The sequence below is a fragment of the Adiantum capillus-veneris genome, chromosome 15 (assembly GCF_014529385.1).
Source record: "Adiantum capillus-veneris isolate H3 chromosome 15, ASM1452938v2, whole genome shotgun sequence".
Taxonomy (NCBI): Eukaryota; Viridiplantae; Streptophyta; class Polypodiopsida; order Polypodiales; family Pteridaceae; genus Adiantum; species Adiantum capillus-veneris.
In genome coordinates, this window is record NC_140945.1 from 6,933,842 (window position 1) to 6,948,553 (window position 14,712).

General features: G+C 44.6%; 1 protein-coding gene across 4 annotated transcripts in view; it reads right to left on the minus strand.

Moving 5' to 3' along the window:
• Window positions 1-1,441: 1,441 nt before the first annotated feature.
• Window positions 1,442-14,712, minus strand: part of LOC147440218 (putative glucan 1,3-beta-glucosidase A) — a 71,117-nt gene continuing 57,846 nt past the window's right edge. For all 4 annotated transcript variants that reach the window (XM_086530003.1, XM_086530000.1, XM_086530002.1 and 1 more), the window contains 4 exons: window positions 2,905-3,074; window positions 2,652-2,822; window positions 2,036-2,400; window positions 1,442-1,952 (listed from right to left, as the gene is read on the minus strand). In XM_086530003.1, coding sequence (XP_086386129.1) covers window positions 1,741-1,952; window positions 2,036-2,400; window positions 2,652-2,822; window positions 2,905-3,074 — 918 coding nt within the window. In that variant the 3' untranslated portion in view covers window positions 1,442-1,740. The remainder of the gene's footprint in view (window positions 1,953-2,035; window positions 2,401-2,651; window positions 2,823-2,904; window positions 3,075-14,712) is intronic.

Below are 14,712 nucleotides of genomic sequence, written 5' to 3' on the forward strand. Positions count from 1 at the left end.
CAAAGGCTGCAATAAATCTAACAGTACATAGACTTCCCACAAAGTCATACATCCACAAATTTCCCACTGTATGCTGTAACCGTTGCAACGGCTGTTTGCTGCGTGACAGCCAACAAACCCTCAACAGACATACATCATCTCTGACAATACATCCCATGTGGAAGTACCTGCAATGTCAGGATGAAATCTGGAATATCAAGCAGCAAACACAAGCTAGCAAACACAAGCTACCTGATGAACTAATGGATGCCGCCTACAGTCTGTGTAGGTGCGCCCGTGTCGTATGTGACACCTCCAAGAACTATGAGGCGTCCCTCGTTGTGTAGACAACCACAAATCAGTACTCTGAAAGTGCAGATATCCTTGGCACTTGCAATCATAGGCAAAAACCCCAAATTTACAGAGTTGGATCTGCACCCGCCAAGACCACGTAGTCGAAAATGACCTGCGCAGAGCTTTGTCGAGGCCGAACGATGGCCAAGATGACCTCGGAATGAAATTCTGAGAACACCGAACCCTTCGGGCTCGCCCACAAGATTTGGGGCCGTGTCTTCGCCTCTCGAATCTCACTCCAATCTGAGCAGGTGACTCTGGCTACCTGCAAATGCTACCCCGAGCCTCGATCTGAGCTCTGATACCAGTTGAAGGAGTACGAGCGAAAGTGCGACACGAGAGAGTGCGAGAAGAAGAGCAGAACGATATGGTGAACTCGCTCTACTATAATGTGAGTGAATTCTTATTAGGTTTTAAGAAAAGAATATGTGTACATACCTGGTGGCCCGCCCACTTACCTGAGCGACCACATTGGGCTTTATACCCCAACAATAAAGACTACTTTTCTTCCTTTTTCACCGAAATCTAATTCTAAGAGGAGATGGAGAGTTCAAAAGGGGAGTATGAACAATAAGATTGAATTTCTAAAGAGGCAAATGTATGTTGCAAGTCCCATCACATACCCTTCTACCCACTTTGCCCCCCGTTCCCACCCATTGTAAGCCATATTTTGTCATCTTGTGCTTCAGAAGATTCTTGTGAAGTCATAAAAACATTTTCCATGCACTTGTATAGTATTCATCTTTCATCACTTTATAGCTTTGAATGCCTTCTTGTCCTTCAACATGTACTTTCTTATGCTTTTTCTCTCTAAAGTAACCATTATTGAAGAGAGAAAAGCCATGGTAAAGCCAAAAAGACATCAAAATTACATTCTGATGACAACTCTATCAATCTCATAAAGTAGCTAAGATCTATACATGCTTTTATGTAAAAGTAAGAACAATAAAATGAGACCAACCACGCACTACTAATTTTTCAAGAGACTACCATTGTCCACCATACTTCTCTATAGAACTTGAGTTGTCCATGCACTATATAATTTTTTCATTTTAAGTTAGTGCTCTCGTCAAATTTGTGTTATGCTGCTAAATTGATGCTATCAATAGATCCCAAGAAACATGACTTTGAATTTCGTTACAAACTCGAGAAGTTCAAATCAATGAAAGAGGTGTATTAATGAAGTCCTCTATCAATCTCAAAAAAATAGGTAACATCTAAACATGCTTATACGGAGATGTTGGAACTATGAGCATGACTAGTTTCATATGTCGATTTTGCTGAACTTCATTTCATAGCCAACCAAACCAGACCCTGAGACCTTATCGCTAGAAAGCATAAACGTGAGTATTTGCAGTAAGGTGCATTTAATTTTAGAATTTTTCCCCAATGCCCAATCTTTCTTGTTTAAGAAATCCATCCAGTGGAGGGCCTTAGTAAATAGTTTCTTTCGTAACTCTGCTTGAAATCCCAGTGATTAAATGTTGGCTCGTCGATGATATAGTTCCAATACGCCCACCCTGCCGTTGTCTGCCCATAGATTTGAAGCTGCGCTTCACCAAACTTTTGATAGTCTCTTTGAGTGGCGCCCTGTAGAGCCCATTCATTGGTCCATTCACCTGCAAAGCAAAGCGACAGCCATAAATCAGCAGAGCAGAGGCATTCAACACTGGTGCAGTCAGCAGCAGCGACGTCGTCATACCCACAAATGTGAGAAAACCGTGGCTGTCCTTGTCCTTGTTCAACCTTTCGATCTCCTCATGTCTGTTGTTGTTGATGTAGTCAATGTTTTGTTGTGCAGTCAAGTTGGCAAAGGTATCTCCAAAGACATTGTAGTAGTGTAAATCTAGAATGGCATTAGAGAAGTCGGTGTGGATGCCCATTTCCAGGATGTCAGCGGGATCACCTCCCACTAACTGACACATTATCACGTATGTGTTGGCATTGTACTTCCGCACGACGTCGTACCCTTTCTTGTAATAGCTCTTGAGGGTGTCAATAGGCACGTCATTCACCATTGGCTCATTTAGCAATTCAATCCCAAAGAGACTCTGACGCTCACTATATCTGCACTTGACATCGTGCAACAAACATTCTAAGTAAGCTCCAGGCCAACAGGCGCCATGCAATCATAGCAATCTGTGGCATTCATTTTATTTTACTACTGTCAAATCATTATTTTCAGTAAGAAGCGTCTAATATTATTATAGGTTAAGGCCTGGACCATCTTATCTTATGAACATTAAAACAAATGGAAAACACGTCACAAGGATATTGTAGGTTTGTCGCATAAAATGCACAACTATGGGTCTGTCTACCTTGACGCTAGAAACTCTATGACTTGAAGGGTCAGATCAATATAGCTTTGGCCGTTATCATCACTCCCAGTAGCCCATTGAGACACGCCATCAATGCTTGCACTGTGCTCTTGCCCATTTTGAGATCCAGGAACAGCATGTAGATCTATTATAATCTTCATTTTATGATCCCTGCTCAACAATGTCATCTAGCCTTAACAAAACGTCATGTCAAGTAAATTTTGATGAAACATGAAATGGGAACCTTTCTTACTCTGCCCAAACAAAGGCATTATCCAAGGCCTGCAGAGATCCAGGCACAAAAGGTTTAGGAGGGTTTGGGTCACTCGCAATCCAATATCCAACTGGGATTCGGACACCATTTATGCCAAGCTTGCTCAAATACTCAAAATCAGCAGCAGTGATGAAAGAGTCTCTGTGATTCTGCAAACTCCACAATGCAAAGCTGAAGTAGTAAGCAGAGAATTCAACTGGCTTCATTGGCCCAATATACTTTTAAATATCCCCTCCCCATGCCCCTTCTCCCAAACCCATCAACTCCTTCCCCACTTTTCTCCTCCCCCACCCCAATAAAGAGGGCTAACAGAAACCTGTTTGGCGACCATACCAAGCTTTCGTGTGAATTTGTAACATTAACTGAGGATAAAATCAAGGTAAAACCCAAACGAAACACATAATTAACCAAAAGGGTAAATTTTAAAGGTGACCACAACTTTCGTTCAATACTAATTAAACAAGCATACCTAAACACATTATATATGGGTTGACTAAGCAGAGAGAGGTAAACAAAGAACCGTTAGTGTGTGTGCAAAACACGGGATCCAAGTTCCGTTCCTACAACTAATGTTCTTTCCTATTCCCATTTTTAGACAATTCATATGAAAACAACAGAACAGAGTGATGAGATTGCCTTTAGACTGGAAGGCTTTGTCCACACTTAAGCAGCCCATCTTTCCAGTGTTCATTGACCAACTTTTTTGAAAAAACGGAAGGCATGCAGGCAGGCTGCCTGAGTGGACTGGTGGCTATGTTAAAGCTCTGAGTGACCGTCATTGGAAACATACACCTTGCTCATAGGATAATTCCCATCATGTGTTCATCGTGCTTGGGCAGGCAAACCACAAATGGCATCAAGAACTAATTATTTAAAGCTCTCCTAGTTATTACCAAGAGAAGACATTCGCAAGACCAAGGCTTTTCAATTAGATCACTCATAAATGAATCTACTTTTGTAGATGGCGGGAACGGCTGCCAGTCAAGGGCGCCTAGTCTGGTAATTCCCAAAGGCAATTACTGCGGTAACTGGAACTTTGTACAACAAGTCAGAGGTCCAGTCTGAAGACTTTAAATAGGGTCCATTACTCAATTTAAGGGGGGATTATTGACTATTGATCTCTTGTATCTTTCTTGGGAGCTAGTGCTTCTATCTTCGAGCTCTGTACACTCTTGTATCTTGTAATCCTAATTAAGCTCTGAGCAGACTTGATTCACTTTGTTGTACTGGTTTACTCTCAATACATTCCCGTTCTAGTCTCTAGTTCCAATGCAGTCTTATTTCCAGTTTGGTCTGTATTTTAGTTACAGTCTCGCTTTCCATTCCAGTCTTGCCTAATCTGAAGTCTGGACTAAGTCTGAACTACCCATGCACCAATATCATCAAGTCATTCGGGTTTAGCACATAGTTTCAAAACTTTTTGCTATTAAGGAGAATTTCGTCCTTTCCCCCCTTTTGTAAGTCAGAGGGATCTGATTCATCTCCGATTCATCTAGTGACGCGTCTTAGTACAATTATGCTGCCTAAATCGGGCCAGAACAGGTCATTTAAAGCCCGGATTACGTGGGGCAGCTTGTAGGAAATCACAGGTTTTATTCCCTCTTTGAATACAATAAAGATATGTCACAAGACGGGCACCACGTGCCAATAGAAAAGAACAGACTGAACAACTTTAAGGACTTCAAATAACAACTGAACTGAAACAGAGAGAGACGACACGCAACACGGAGTGGCGGAATTCCACCCCCAGAGAGTATTGGCCTAAATCTTGGCGCCCCTTTCGGCATTTCTTTATATTGCATCAACACAGTACAAGCCAGTACTCCAGACTCTACACCTTCGTCAAGAAGCATGCTAGAGAATGAGCCCTAACCTCATATTTAAAGGCCCTTGGCCTTAAAAGCAATTACAATGAAAAGCCTTCAAAACTTTAAAGCTCCTGGTCCAAAAAGCAATGCCAAAAGCTATCAGCTTTTCGTAAATCGTGTTGGTGTCCGTACAATAGGCCACGTGTCAGCCAGCCACGTCAGCAAATCAACGTTAGGGTTAGGATTAGGGTTTTTGATTTTAGGGTTAGGGTTTTAGCAAAATTACGATTTCGGGCAAAATTAGGATACTGATTTTAGGGTTAGGGTTTCAACAAAATTAGGGTTTTGGAAAAAAAAAATAGGGCTTTTTATTTTAGGGTTAGGGTTTCAACAAAATTAGGATTTCGGACAGAATTAGGGTTTTTGATTTTAGGGTAGGGTTTCAACAAAATTAGGGTTTTGACACGTCAACAGTTTATTACATCTCCCCTTCTTGAAAGAGTAATCGTCCACGATTACAGCATATCTGCAGAACAACTCAAGTTAGCTCAAAAATTTCCGAGGAACATTCCGAGGGACAATCAGTTTGCTCTTTTTATAAGGAGTTAGCTTCTCCTTTCTGTTGTTTTGATCAAGGAGTTAGCTTCTCCTTTTGGCTATTTTGATCAAGGAGTTAGCTTCTCCTTTTGTCCGGATCGGAACTCTTGATATTCCGGCTAGTAAGATTAGCCATCACACCCAGACCGTACTGATCTTCCACGGGTGTCTTGATGCACTAAAATTACATACTCATGCAATCTCATCCAATTAGGAATATTCAATGGTTGGCACATCACAATGCAAGACAAATGCTACATATGCATGTTACAAGACATAGAAACATAAAGCCGCCGATGAACACTCCTCTCGTATAACCTAACAAGGTCCGGGCCGAGAGATATTCAACGACTCCCTCATCACTCCTCACACATAGCCTAAAAAGGTCCGGGCCGAGAGATATAGAGCCCTTTTACAACCAAACGTCTCCCAGACCGCAGCCTACGTCGTTTAGAGGTGCTGAGAGTAACCACTGCTCAGACTTCTTAATACTCCTCCCGCATAACCATCCAGGTCCGGGCCATGAGTAACAACAACAATACTCCCCCCATAAATAACCACAAGGGTCCGGGCCATGAGTAAAAACAGCACTTTTCAATCATTCAATACTCCCCCTACAAATAACCACAAGGGTCTGGGCCATGAGTATGAACAAGCATTCTCAAACATCTTTTCTCCCTACTCCACCCGTAGTAAAATCACCAATCATTGAAACCAGTATTAATGTCACGTGACACATCCCAACCCTATGTGTCCGTGAACAAGCTACACCACAACAGGGTTCAGTCAGTTCAGTCAAGCCTAGTTTAGCAGTGATCTGGCACTTTTGTGAGTCTATTCGTAGACCGTACATGCCCAGTCACTTAGCATAGATGCATATCCTCCAGTTGCACACAACATGATCATCGGAATTCCCATCATAATCCATTAGCATCAGTTAGGGGAATTTTCCAGTGCATTTAGCCTATTTTCCTATTTATTGGTTATTTTCACTTATTATTTTTAAGTGACTTTCCAACAAAAGTAGGTAGGGCAATTTTGCTAAGTTAATATATAAGCAAACCCAAGTTAGCACTTTCTGGCAGAAGAGACAACAGGAGCTTCCCGCTCAACAGGCAACTTCTCAGCAGTACCCCCCTTGCAGCACCATCGCCAGCAGATCTCGCTTCTTCAACGTTTTTCACAGCATCAGCCTCGCCATTGAAGTCCTCCCTTTTGGCATTAGTTCCCCAACAAATCAGCCCCGTCCTTGGCGTTTTCCCGCGACCAAACCACCTCAGCCCTTAGCGTTTTGTCCCAGCAAACTCAGCGTTTTTGCAGCCCTTCACTAACGCTAGGATCCCCAGCAGATCAGCGTTTTCTTGCTGCCCATACCAGCGTTTTCCAACCTTGAAGAGACCTGCTGATCCAGCAATTTCAGCACACAGCAGTAGCCTAAAAACGCAGCCTATGGTGTCAACAACATCAGCGTTTTCATCTGCAGCATGACCCCAGACAAGGACCAATTATTTTCAGCCTCAACACAGCAGCAGTAAACAGTCCATTTTCAGCCTTGAAACAGTCCAAGAAATTCAGCATCTAGAAGATCACAGATTCAGCCATCGAGTCGTCGTCATCGGCATAGTCCCATTACATCAGTCCATTGCATACGCATTGTACACTTTTGTGCGATCAAAGTAGACCACTCTCGCCGACAAGAGTGGAGCCTTCGGAGGAGGGTTTTACAACCTCTCTGGTGTCGTATCTCTTCTCTCTCAGTCTCATTACTTGCACCCACAATATCCACTCACTTTGTTTGTGATCACAGCACTCTCCATAGACGGAAGGCTCTAGGGCTCTCTCCTTCCCTAGCTCTCTCCTTCCCTAAGAACTAAAAGGAACCTTGAGCAATAAAGATCACTAATCTTGAGAAAATACAACATTCATTCCGCTGCACCTTACAATTAAAACCAAAGTCAAACAATTCAAATCGGCACCAAGACAGGTTCAAAACAGATACCATCCATTTCAAACAAATTCCAAACAGGGTCACCAAACAAGTTCTCATCCAGATTTCAAACTTAAAAAGCAATCTCGACATCAGTCAAGCTCGAAAAGTCGACTGACTTTCCATCCTGGAACCTGCACCAAAAATTAGGGTTAGGTTCATTTCATAAGGTCGTAGCCGAGCACAACATGGTCCATCAGCTCTTGGACAAACAATGTTTCTTTGATGGCGATGGTAGTCCCAAGATAGCAATCGCACTGGACCTCCAAGGTCATCTGCTCGTGAAGAGACATCTACTGAGAGATGTCGAGAAATTTCAAGTTATAATCTGCTAGGGTTTCCATGGCAAGCATTTCATGATACCCCACTCTGCCAGAAGTTTCACTCTGAAGGAAGATATCAAAAACCGTATAACTTCGGACAAATTTTTTGCTTGAAAGCTTGCCAAGTACTTGGAGTATGCTGCTTGGTAGTTGTAGACATCAACATCTGCATGGCACTGCTTCTGAGAAAAACAGTGACTTGAAACAAATTTGGATCCTTCTCTTGCAAGTGAGCTTAATTGGCTTATGCCCTATAAGACATGAGCGGTGAAGACGGGAGCGCGCCCGATGCGCGATGAAGTAAGGGTGGGAGTGGCTAATAGATCCGGGTTGGAGGGCGAAGATAACTCAAATAAAATCTGTCTGCTCTTTTGTAGGACCGGTATGCTTTCAGAAAAGCACACGCCTGATGCTTTGATACCACTGTCACAAGACGGGTACCACGTGCCAATAGAAAAGAACAGACTAAACAACTTTAAGCACTTCAAATAACAACTGAACTGAAATAGAGAGACGACACGCGACACGGAGTGGCGGAATTCCACCCCAGAGAGTATTGGCCCCAAACCTTGATGCCCCTTTCGGTATTTCTTTATATTGCATCAACACAATACAAGCCGGTACTCCAAAGAATGCCACAGAATGAGCCCTAACCTCATATTTAAAGGCCCTTTGCCTAAAAAGCAATTACAGTGAAAAGACTTCAAAACTCAAAAGCTCCTAGTCCAAAAAGCAATGCCAAAAGCTGCCAGCTTTTCGTAAATCGCGTTGGTGTCTGTACAGCAGGCCACGTGTCAGCCCACCACGTCAACAAATTAGGGTTAGGGTTTCAGTAAAATTAGGGTTTCTTCGCCCTCGAACCCTCACACTCTATTAGCGAAGATACCTCAAATAAAATTCTAGGCAAATCAGGGTTAGGGTTTTGAGCAGAATTAGGGATTCTGATTTTAGGGTTAGGGTTTCAACAGAATCAATGTTTCGGGCAAAATTAGGGTTTCTGATTTTAGGGTTAGGGTTTCAGCAGAATTAGGGTTGGGCAGAATTAGGGTTTCTGATTTTAGGATTAGGGTTTCAGCAACATTAGGGTTTTGGGCAGAATTAGGGTTTTTGATTTTAGGGTTAGGGTTTCAACAAAATTAGGGTTTCGACACGTCAGCAGTTTGTTACAAGATATACCAAAAGGGGCGCCAGTCTTTGGGGCCAACAGGTGTCGGCGTCTGCTTGGTAGCGCTCTAGCTTCCAAGCCGTGTGTGTTTGAAGTGTCAATTCCCATCACAGGTTTTTATTTGCAAAGTTTCTCTATCCCCTAAAGTCTAAAGTAAAGTTTCGGGTGAAAGCCTAGGTCTACCGCCCTACGGGCCAGTTTCACTTTCCTCTACCGTCTTCTACAACATCACCTTCGCAACAGCAAACCTCGTCTCCGCTCACACCTGCTCCATCCTTAGTGGCTACTACTCTACCAAAAACCCCTCGGTGTTCCTACTTCAATTCTCCTACATTAACAAGTGAGACTCTCTTTCCACACAGGACCATTCACACGATTCCACTATGGCCATCAGAGAAAATGAAAGACATTATGGACGAGATGACAACACAAAACAAAACCCATTTCGCATTAGTAGCACACCACAAAATTGGGAAGTACGTCTTCCAAGAGATAGAACAAAAGCTCATCAAGCTATGGACCTTGGAAGTAGTGGTAGAAGCCACAAAGATCCCTTGTGATCCGGAGATCATCAAGCAGGTAATTGACACCTTCAACCTTGACTAGGGAATAGCTAAAGTAAATGGAACACTACTAGAAGTCAACACAAGGGAGTTAGCCCATGTTTTCAAGTTGCCATGCGCCAACAAGGCTACACCAGCTACTGCTGATCAGGTAAGTCAATCTTTGAAGGAGGACGAGCAGCCACAAAGAAGCAAAAGCCAGGTGGACAGGGCATTCCAGTGGCAGCACTAGAGTGCACACCAGTATATAGATTCATCGTTGAATCAATCAATTTAAAGAACAACCCAACTTATATTTCTAAAAAGTTGTTCGCAATGTTGCTGGTAAAAATCCTCAACCCCAAAGTCAATATCAATATCAGTCAATTTTTGTACACCAGTGTCATCCAACAGAAAGCCAAGGTTAAATCTCAGAGCTGATTTAAGGCCTGGTATGTGTGGTAGTTTGTTTATTGGGCCAGCTGCACCCCACTGCATCCCAATGTTCAGAAGGTTTGGATAAAGGTAGCTGAGGACAGCACAAAAAAGAAGAGAATAAGTCTCTCATCAACCTCAGAAGACACTGACACTGAACGAATTACTGGGGGAAAAGGCAAGGAAATGGCATCAGTGGGTGGAAAGAGATCAGCACCGCAGACTAAGGCAAGTCCATCTGCCAAAAAGAAGAAGACCACAGCGTTGCTGGGAAAGTTTCAAGCACGGGTACAAAAGCCTCGTGAAACCAATGAGCCTAAACCAACTAACTGAAACGACCAGCATACCTGTGGAAGCCAAGGACAATAGTGCTTTGGGTGAAGCCAAGCCAAGAAGTGTAACCGGCCTGTTCAATCCAAAAAGGGCGGTAGACTTTACTTCAAACCTTGATTTAGCTTTCACCCATTATTAGTCGTCTATTTTACCTGTACTTTCAAGACACAACAAAGGGGAGAGGGATACAGGCTGCTAGACTGCACCTGTATGAGTAGACAGACACCAGATTGGCCCCTAACTTAGGCGCCCCTTTCGGTATTTCTTTATTGTTCAAAAGAGGGAATAAACATTGTGGTTCCCTACAAGCTGCCCCGCACAAACTCGGCTGAATTTCCACTGTTCCAGCCCGATTTCGGCAACATAACTGTACTAGAACCCTTCACGGTCAGTATTCCCACGCATTAAATGACTTTCCCGACGCATACGAGCACTTTGCAAAACCTGGCGAGAATCTGCAGCACGCTGAATTCTCTGTTTTCAGCCCTGAAAATGCGCCAGATCACCTGTACATCGGTCCCCTTGCGTCCCCGAACCTCTTGGGGGTATTAGGGTCCATTTAGGGCCAAAACCCTAAACCTGCAAAAATACACAGCAGGCTGTAGTTCACTGTTTCGGGCTCCGTTTCGCGTGCCGGTCGCATCCGTAGCAAGTCCTCGAGCTCCCGCACCTGTAGGGCTACTTGCCCTTTGAATCGGACGAGATTTCTGGCGTGAAACCTCTCCGAATTCACCTGTACCTGCGGGGGGGATTAGCCGCTAGCTAATCCAGTACCTGTGCAAGAGGCTCTTGCCTCGGCAATCGCGCATGAACCCACACAACTGTACATTGGTCAAATGAAGAGCCCACTAGAGGGGCATAACATACTGCCAAAGGGGAGAGAGAGGGCAGTGCGTAGCGTGCAGGGCATCACTCCTGGCACCGCACTGTGCATAAGAGGGAAAGCAAGCACTCCATAGCTCTTAACTTGTGACAAAAACTGAAAATGAGGCTCTCCCCCTCCTAAATTCAGAGCCACTTCTTGTTGCATGAGGCAAGTGCACCAGAAGGTGCCACTTGGCACATTTATAAACATTTTCCCGTTTCGGGGTTGCCGCCTAAAAATCTCCCAACCGGCTGCCCAGTTGACTTCACGGCAGAGTAAGAAAATGTTCCCTTTGTCATTCCGGAGGTAATGACGTCAACACATTTTCAGGTCCCAAAATAGCAGTTCCCTAAAATTTAGGAGATGCTGCCATTGTATCTTTCTAGGTCATCCGACCCTCTTTGTACACTGCGGCCACATCCAGAACTGAAATGTAGCCTCTGTAGCAAAGGATTCCACTTTGGCTAGTCAATGACCCCACTTGGCTAACCATAGTCCTTGTCCAACCTTAGTGCTCTCTTGTCCTCAGGCCTGGACTCCCTCTGGACAGTTCCACACTAGCTATGCAATGCAGGGCAGTTAGATTTCCCGAGGGGTGTTTCCAAAAAGTGAAAGTAAATAGATAATAAGAAAGAAATCAACAAAAAGGATAGATAGTAGTCACACGCTGGTGACATACCCCCCTCTTGAAATCTCAAACGTCCTCGTTTGCATCTATGTCGTACATGCTTACTGTCAACACTGACGTATTCAACACCTGTCGACACATATACGACACATACATGCTCATTGTCAACCCTGGTGTATTCAACACCTCGTCGACTCATGTATTGCCTGCGTGTGAACCCTGTCCCAATGACATAGTGGTAGCTTCGCACTCTGCCATTGCTTTGAGTCACTAACTTTCCAATGACCTTCTTTTGCTCTTCTGACTTGCGAGGAAAACGTCTTTTCCATTTCTTTGCTGGTCCTTTTTCTGATTCAACCGTAGCTTTATCTTTCCCTGCGTTGGCCGACTCCCGAGTCCCTTTAGGAGCCTCATTGGGAACGTGCTTCTTGGCTGAATTTTTCTTGCCTGATCCTGCCTTGACGCCAGTGTTAAATTCACAATCTTCTCCCTTGAGCATACCATTCCCAGTGTTTGCTACCTCGATGAGCTGCGTCAAAGTAGTGACTTTTGTCTTCGAGCAGTATTTTCTCAATCCTTTGGGTAGGCCACAACAGTATTTTTCAATCTGTTCTGTCAATGACACAAACCTATAGGAAGTTACTGGAAGTAGAGCTTTCCAAAACTTCCGATTGTAATCATCCAGATTCTTGCAAGTAGCAGCATTAAGCTGGTGCCATTTTGTCATGACATCTGCTTCGAAATCATCAGATAACCATGTTGCTGCAAAAATCTGCTTAAAGTAAATCCATGTGGACGGAGCTTGCCCTTGAAGCAATAAAGTTGTCCACCATTGTCCCGCATTCCCTGTCAAGAAAGTGGCTGCCTTGCGGACCTTTGAAGCCTCTGTAAAGTTTCCCCCTGCATAGGCCTTGTCAAACTACTGGAGGAATGAAAGAGCCTTCTTCCTGTCATCAAACCCTGTAAAGGTCGTGAATGTCACACCTTTGCCCCCTTCTTTGTATGGAGTTGGCCTCTCCAGCGGCGTTAAATTGTCATATGGAAGTGACTGAAACATGGGAACACTATTAGGGTTCATCTGTGTTCCTTGGCCGCTATTAACTTGACCTGAAAATGCCATATTTGGCTGCTGATTTGTAATTCCAGCCATACCAAAATTTGCCTGTGGCATCCCAAATTGGCCCTGAGTGCTCTGAAACCCTGGTTGCATACCCATGACACTGTACATGGGGTTAGGCATCATCGTTTGAGCACCCCCAAACACTGTTCCTGGCATATAAAACTGATTTCCAGGTGCATGACCAGCCATGCTCTGGAATACCGATCCACCTCCAAAATAGCCAGGGTGTACTGAAGGTGGTGGGAAGACCTGTTGCATAGCCTGTAGGTTGCTTCCCTACCCATTAGAACCAGCTATAGGCTGTTGAAAGGTGGCGGGCTGAACTGGTGCAGCTTGAAATACTGGCATCTCAGCCACCTGTTCTTGCACCTTAGGCATAGGTTGTGGAGACTACATGTTCTCCGTCAAGTGTACACGTGTTTCCATTGACTGTGCGGTGTGAATCACATGTGCTCGAGCCTTAACAGGCTTTTGAATATGATCCAGTGACCCAACTTGCTGAGACGGAACAGGAGGTTGCAGAAAGGCTAGAAACCTCAGGTTCTGCATTACTTGTGTGAACATAGCCACAGCAATAGCCAACTGGGTCCTGAATATATCGTCATCTGTCTGTGGTGGTCTTGAGGACTCACCCACTTCATGTGTCTGTTGACCCTGTGAAGAGGAAACCTCTTCAGTCACATCATCTGGTCTGTCAGCCATAATTGCAATTCCCTGTGTCTGGTCTATGATCCCCTGTGTCTTCAAGCCCAAAACTGACCAAGGCTCACTACTATGGGAAAAAGTGATTTAATCCCGTCGATGGAACCATGTAACCGGCCTGTTCAATCCAAAAAGGGCGGTAGACTTTACTTCAAACCTTGATTTAGCTTTCACCCATTATTAGTTGTCTATTTTACTTGTACTTTCAAGACACAACAAAGGGGAGAGGGATACAGGCTGCTAGATTGCACCTGTATGAGTAGACAGACACCAGATTGGCCCCTAACTTAGGTGCCCCTTTCGGTATTTCTTTATTGTTCAAAAGAGGGAATAAACGTTGTGGTTCCCTACAAGCTGCCCCGCACAAACTCGGCTGAATTTCCACTGTTCCAGCCCGATTTCGGCAACATAACTGTACTAGAACCCTTCACGGTCAGTATTCCCACGCATTAAATGACTTTCCCGACGCATACGGGCACTTTGCAAAACCTGGCGAGAATCTGCAGCACGCTGAATTCTCTGTTTTCAGCCCTGAAAATGCGCCAAATCACCTGTACATTGGTCCCCTTGCGTCCCCGAACCTCTTGGGGGTATTAGGGTCCATTTAGGGCCAAAACCCTAAACCTGCAAAAATACACAGCAGGCTGTAGTTCACTGTTTCGGGCTCCGTTTCGCGTGCCGGTCGCATCCGTAGCAAGTCCTCGAGCTCCCGCACCTGTAGGGCTACTTGCCCTTTGAATCGGACGAGATTTCTGGCGTGAAACCTCTCCGAATTCACCTGTACCTGCGAGGGGGATTAGCCGCTAGCTAATCCAGTACCTGTGCAAGAGGCTCTTGCCTCGGCAATCGCGCATGAACCCACACAATTGTACATTGGTCAAATGAAGAGCCCACTAGAGGGGCATAACATACTGCCAAAGGGGAGAGAGAGGGCAGTGCGTAGCGTGCAGGGCATCACTCCTGGCACCGCACTGTGCATAAGAGGGAAAGCAAGCACTCCATAGCTCTTAACTTGTGACAAAAACTGAAAATGAGGCTCTACCCCTCCTAAATTCAGCGCCACTTCTTGTTGCATGAGGCAAGTGCACCAGAAGGTGCCACTTGGCACATTTATAAACATTTTCCCGTTTCGGGGTTGCCGCCTAAAAATCTCCCAACCGGCTGCCCAGTTGACTTCACGGCAGAGTAAGAAAATGTTCCCTTTGTCATTCCGGAGGTAATGACATCAACACATTTTCAGGTCCCAAAATAGCAGTTCCCTAAAATTTAGGAGATGCTGCCA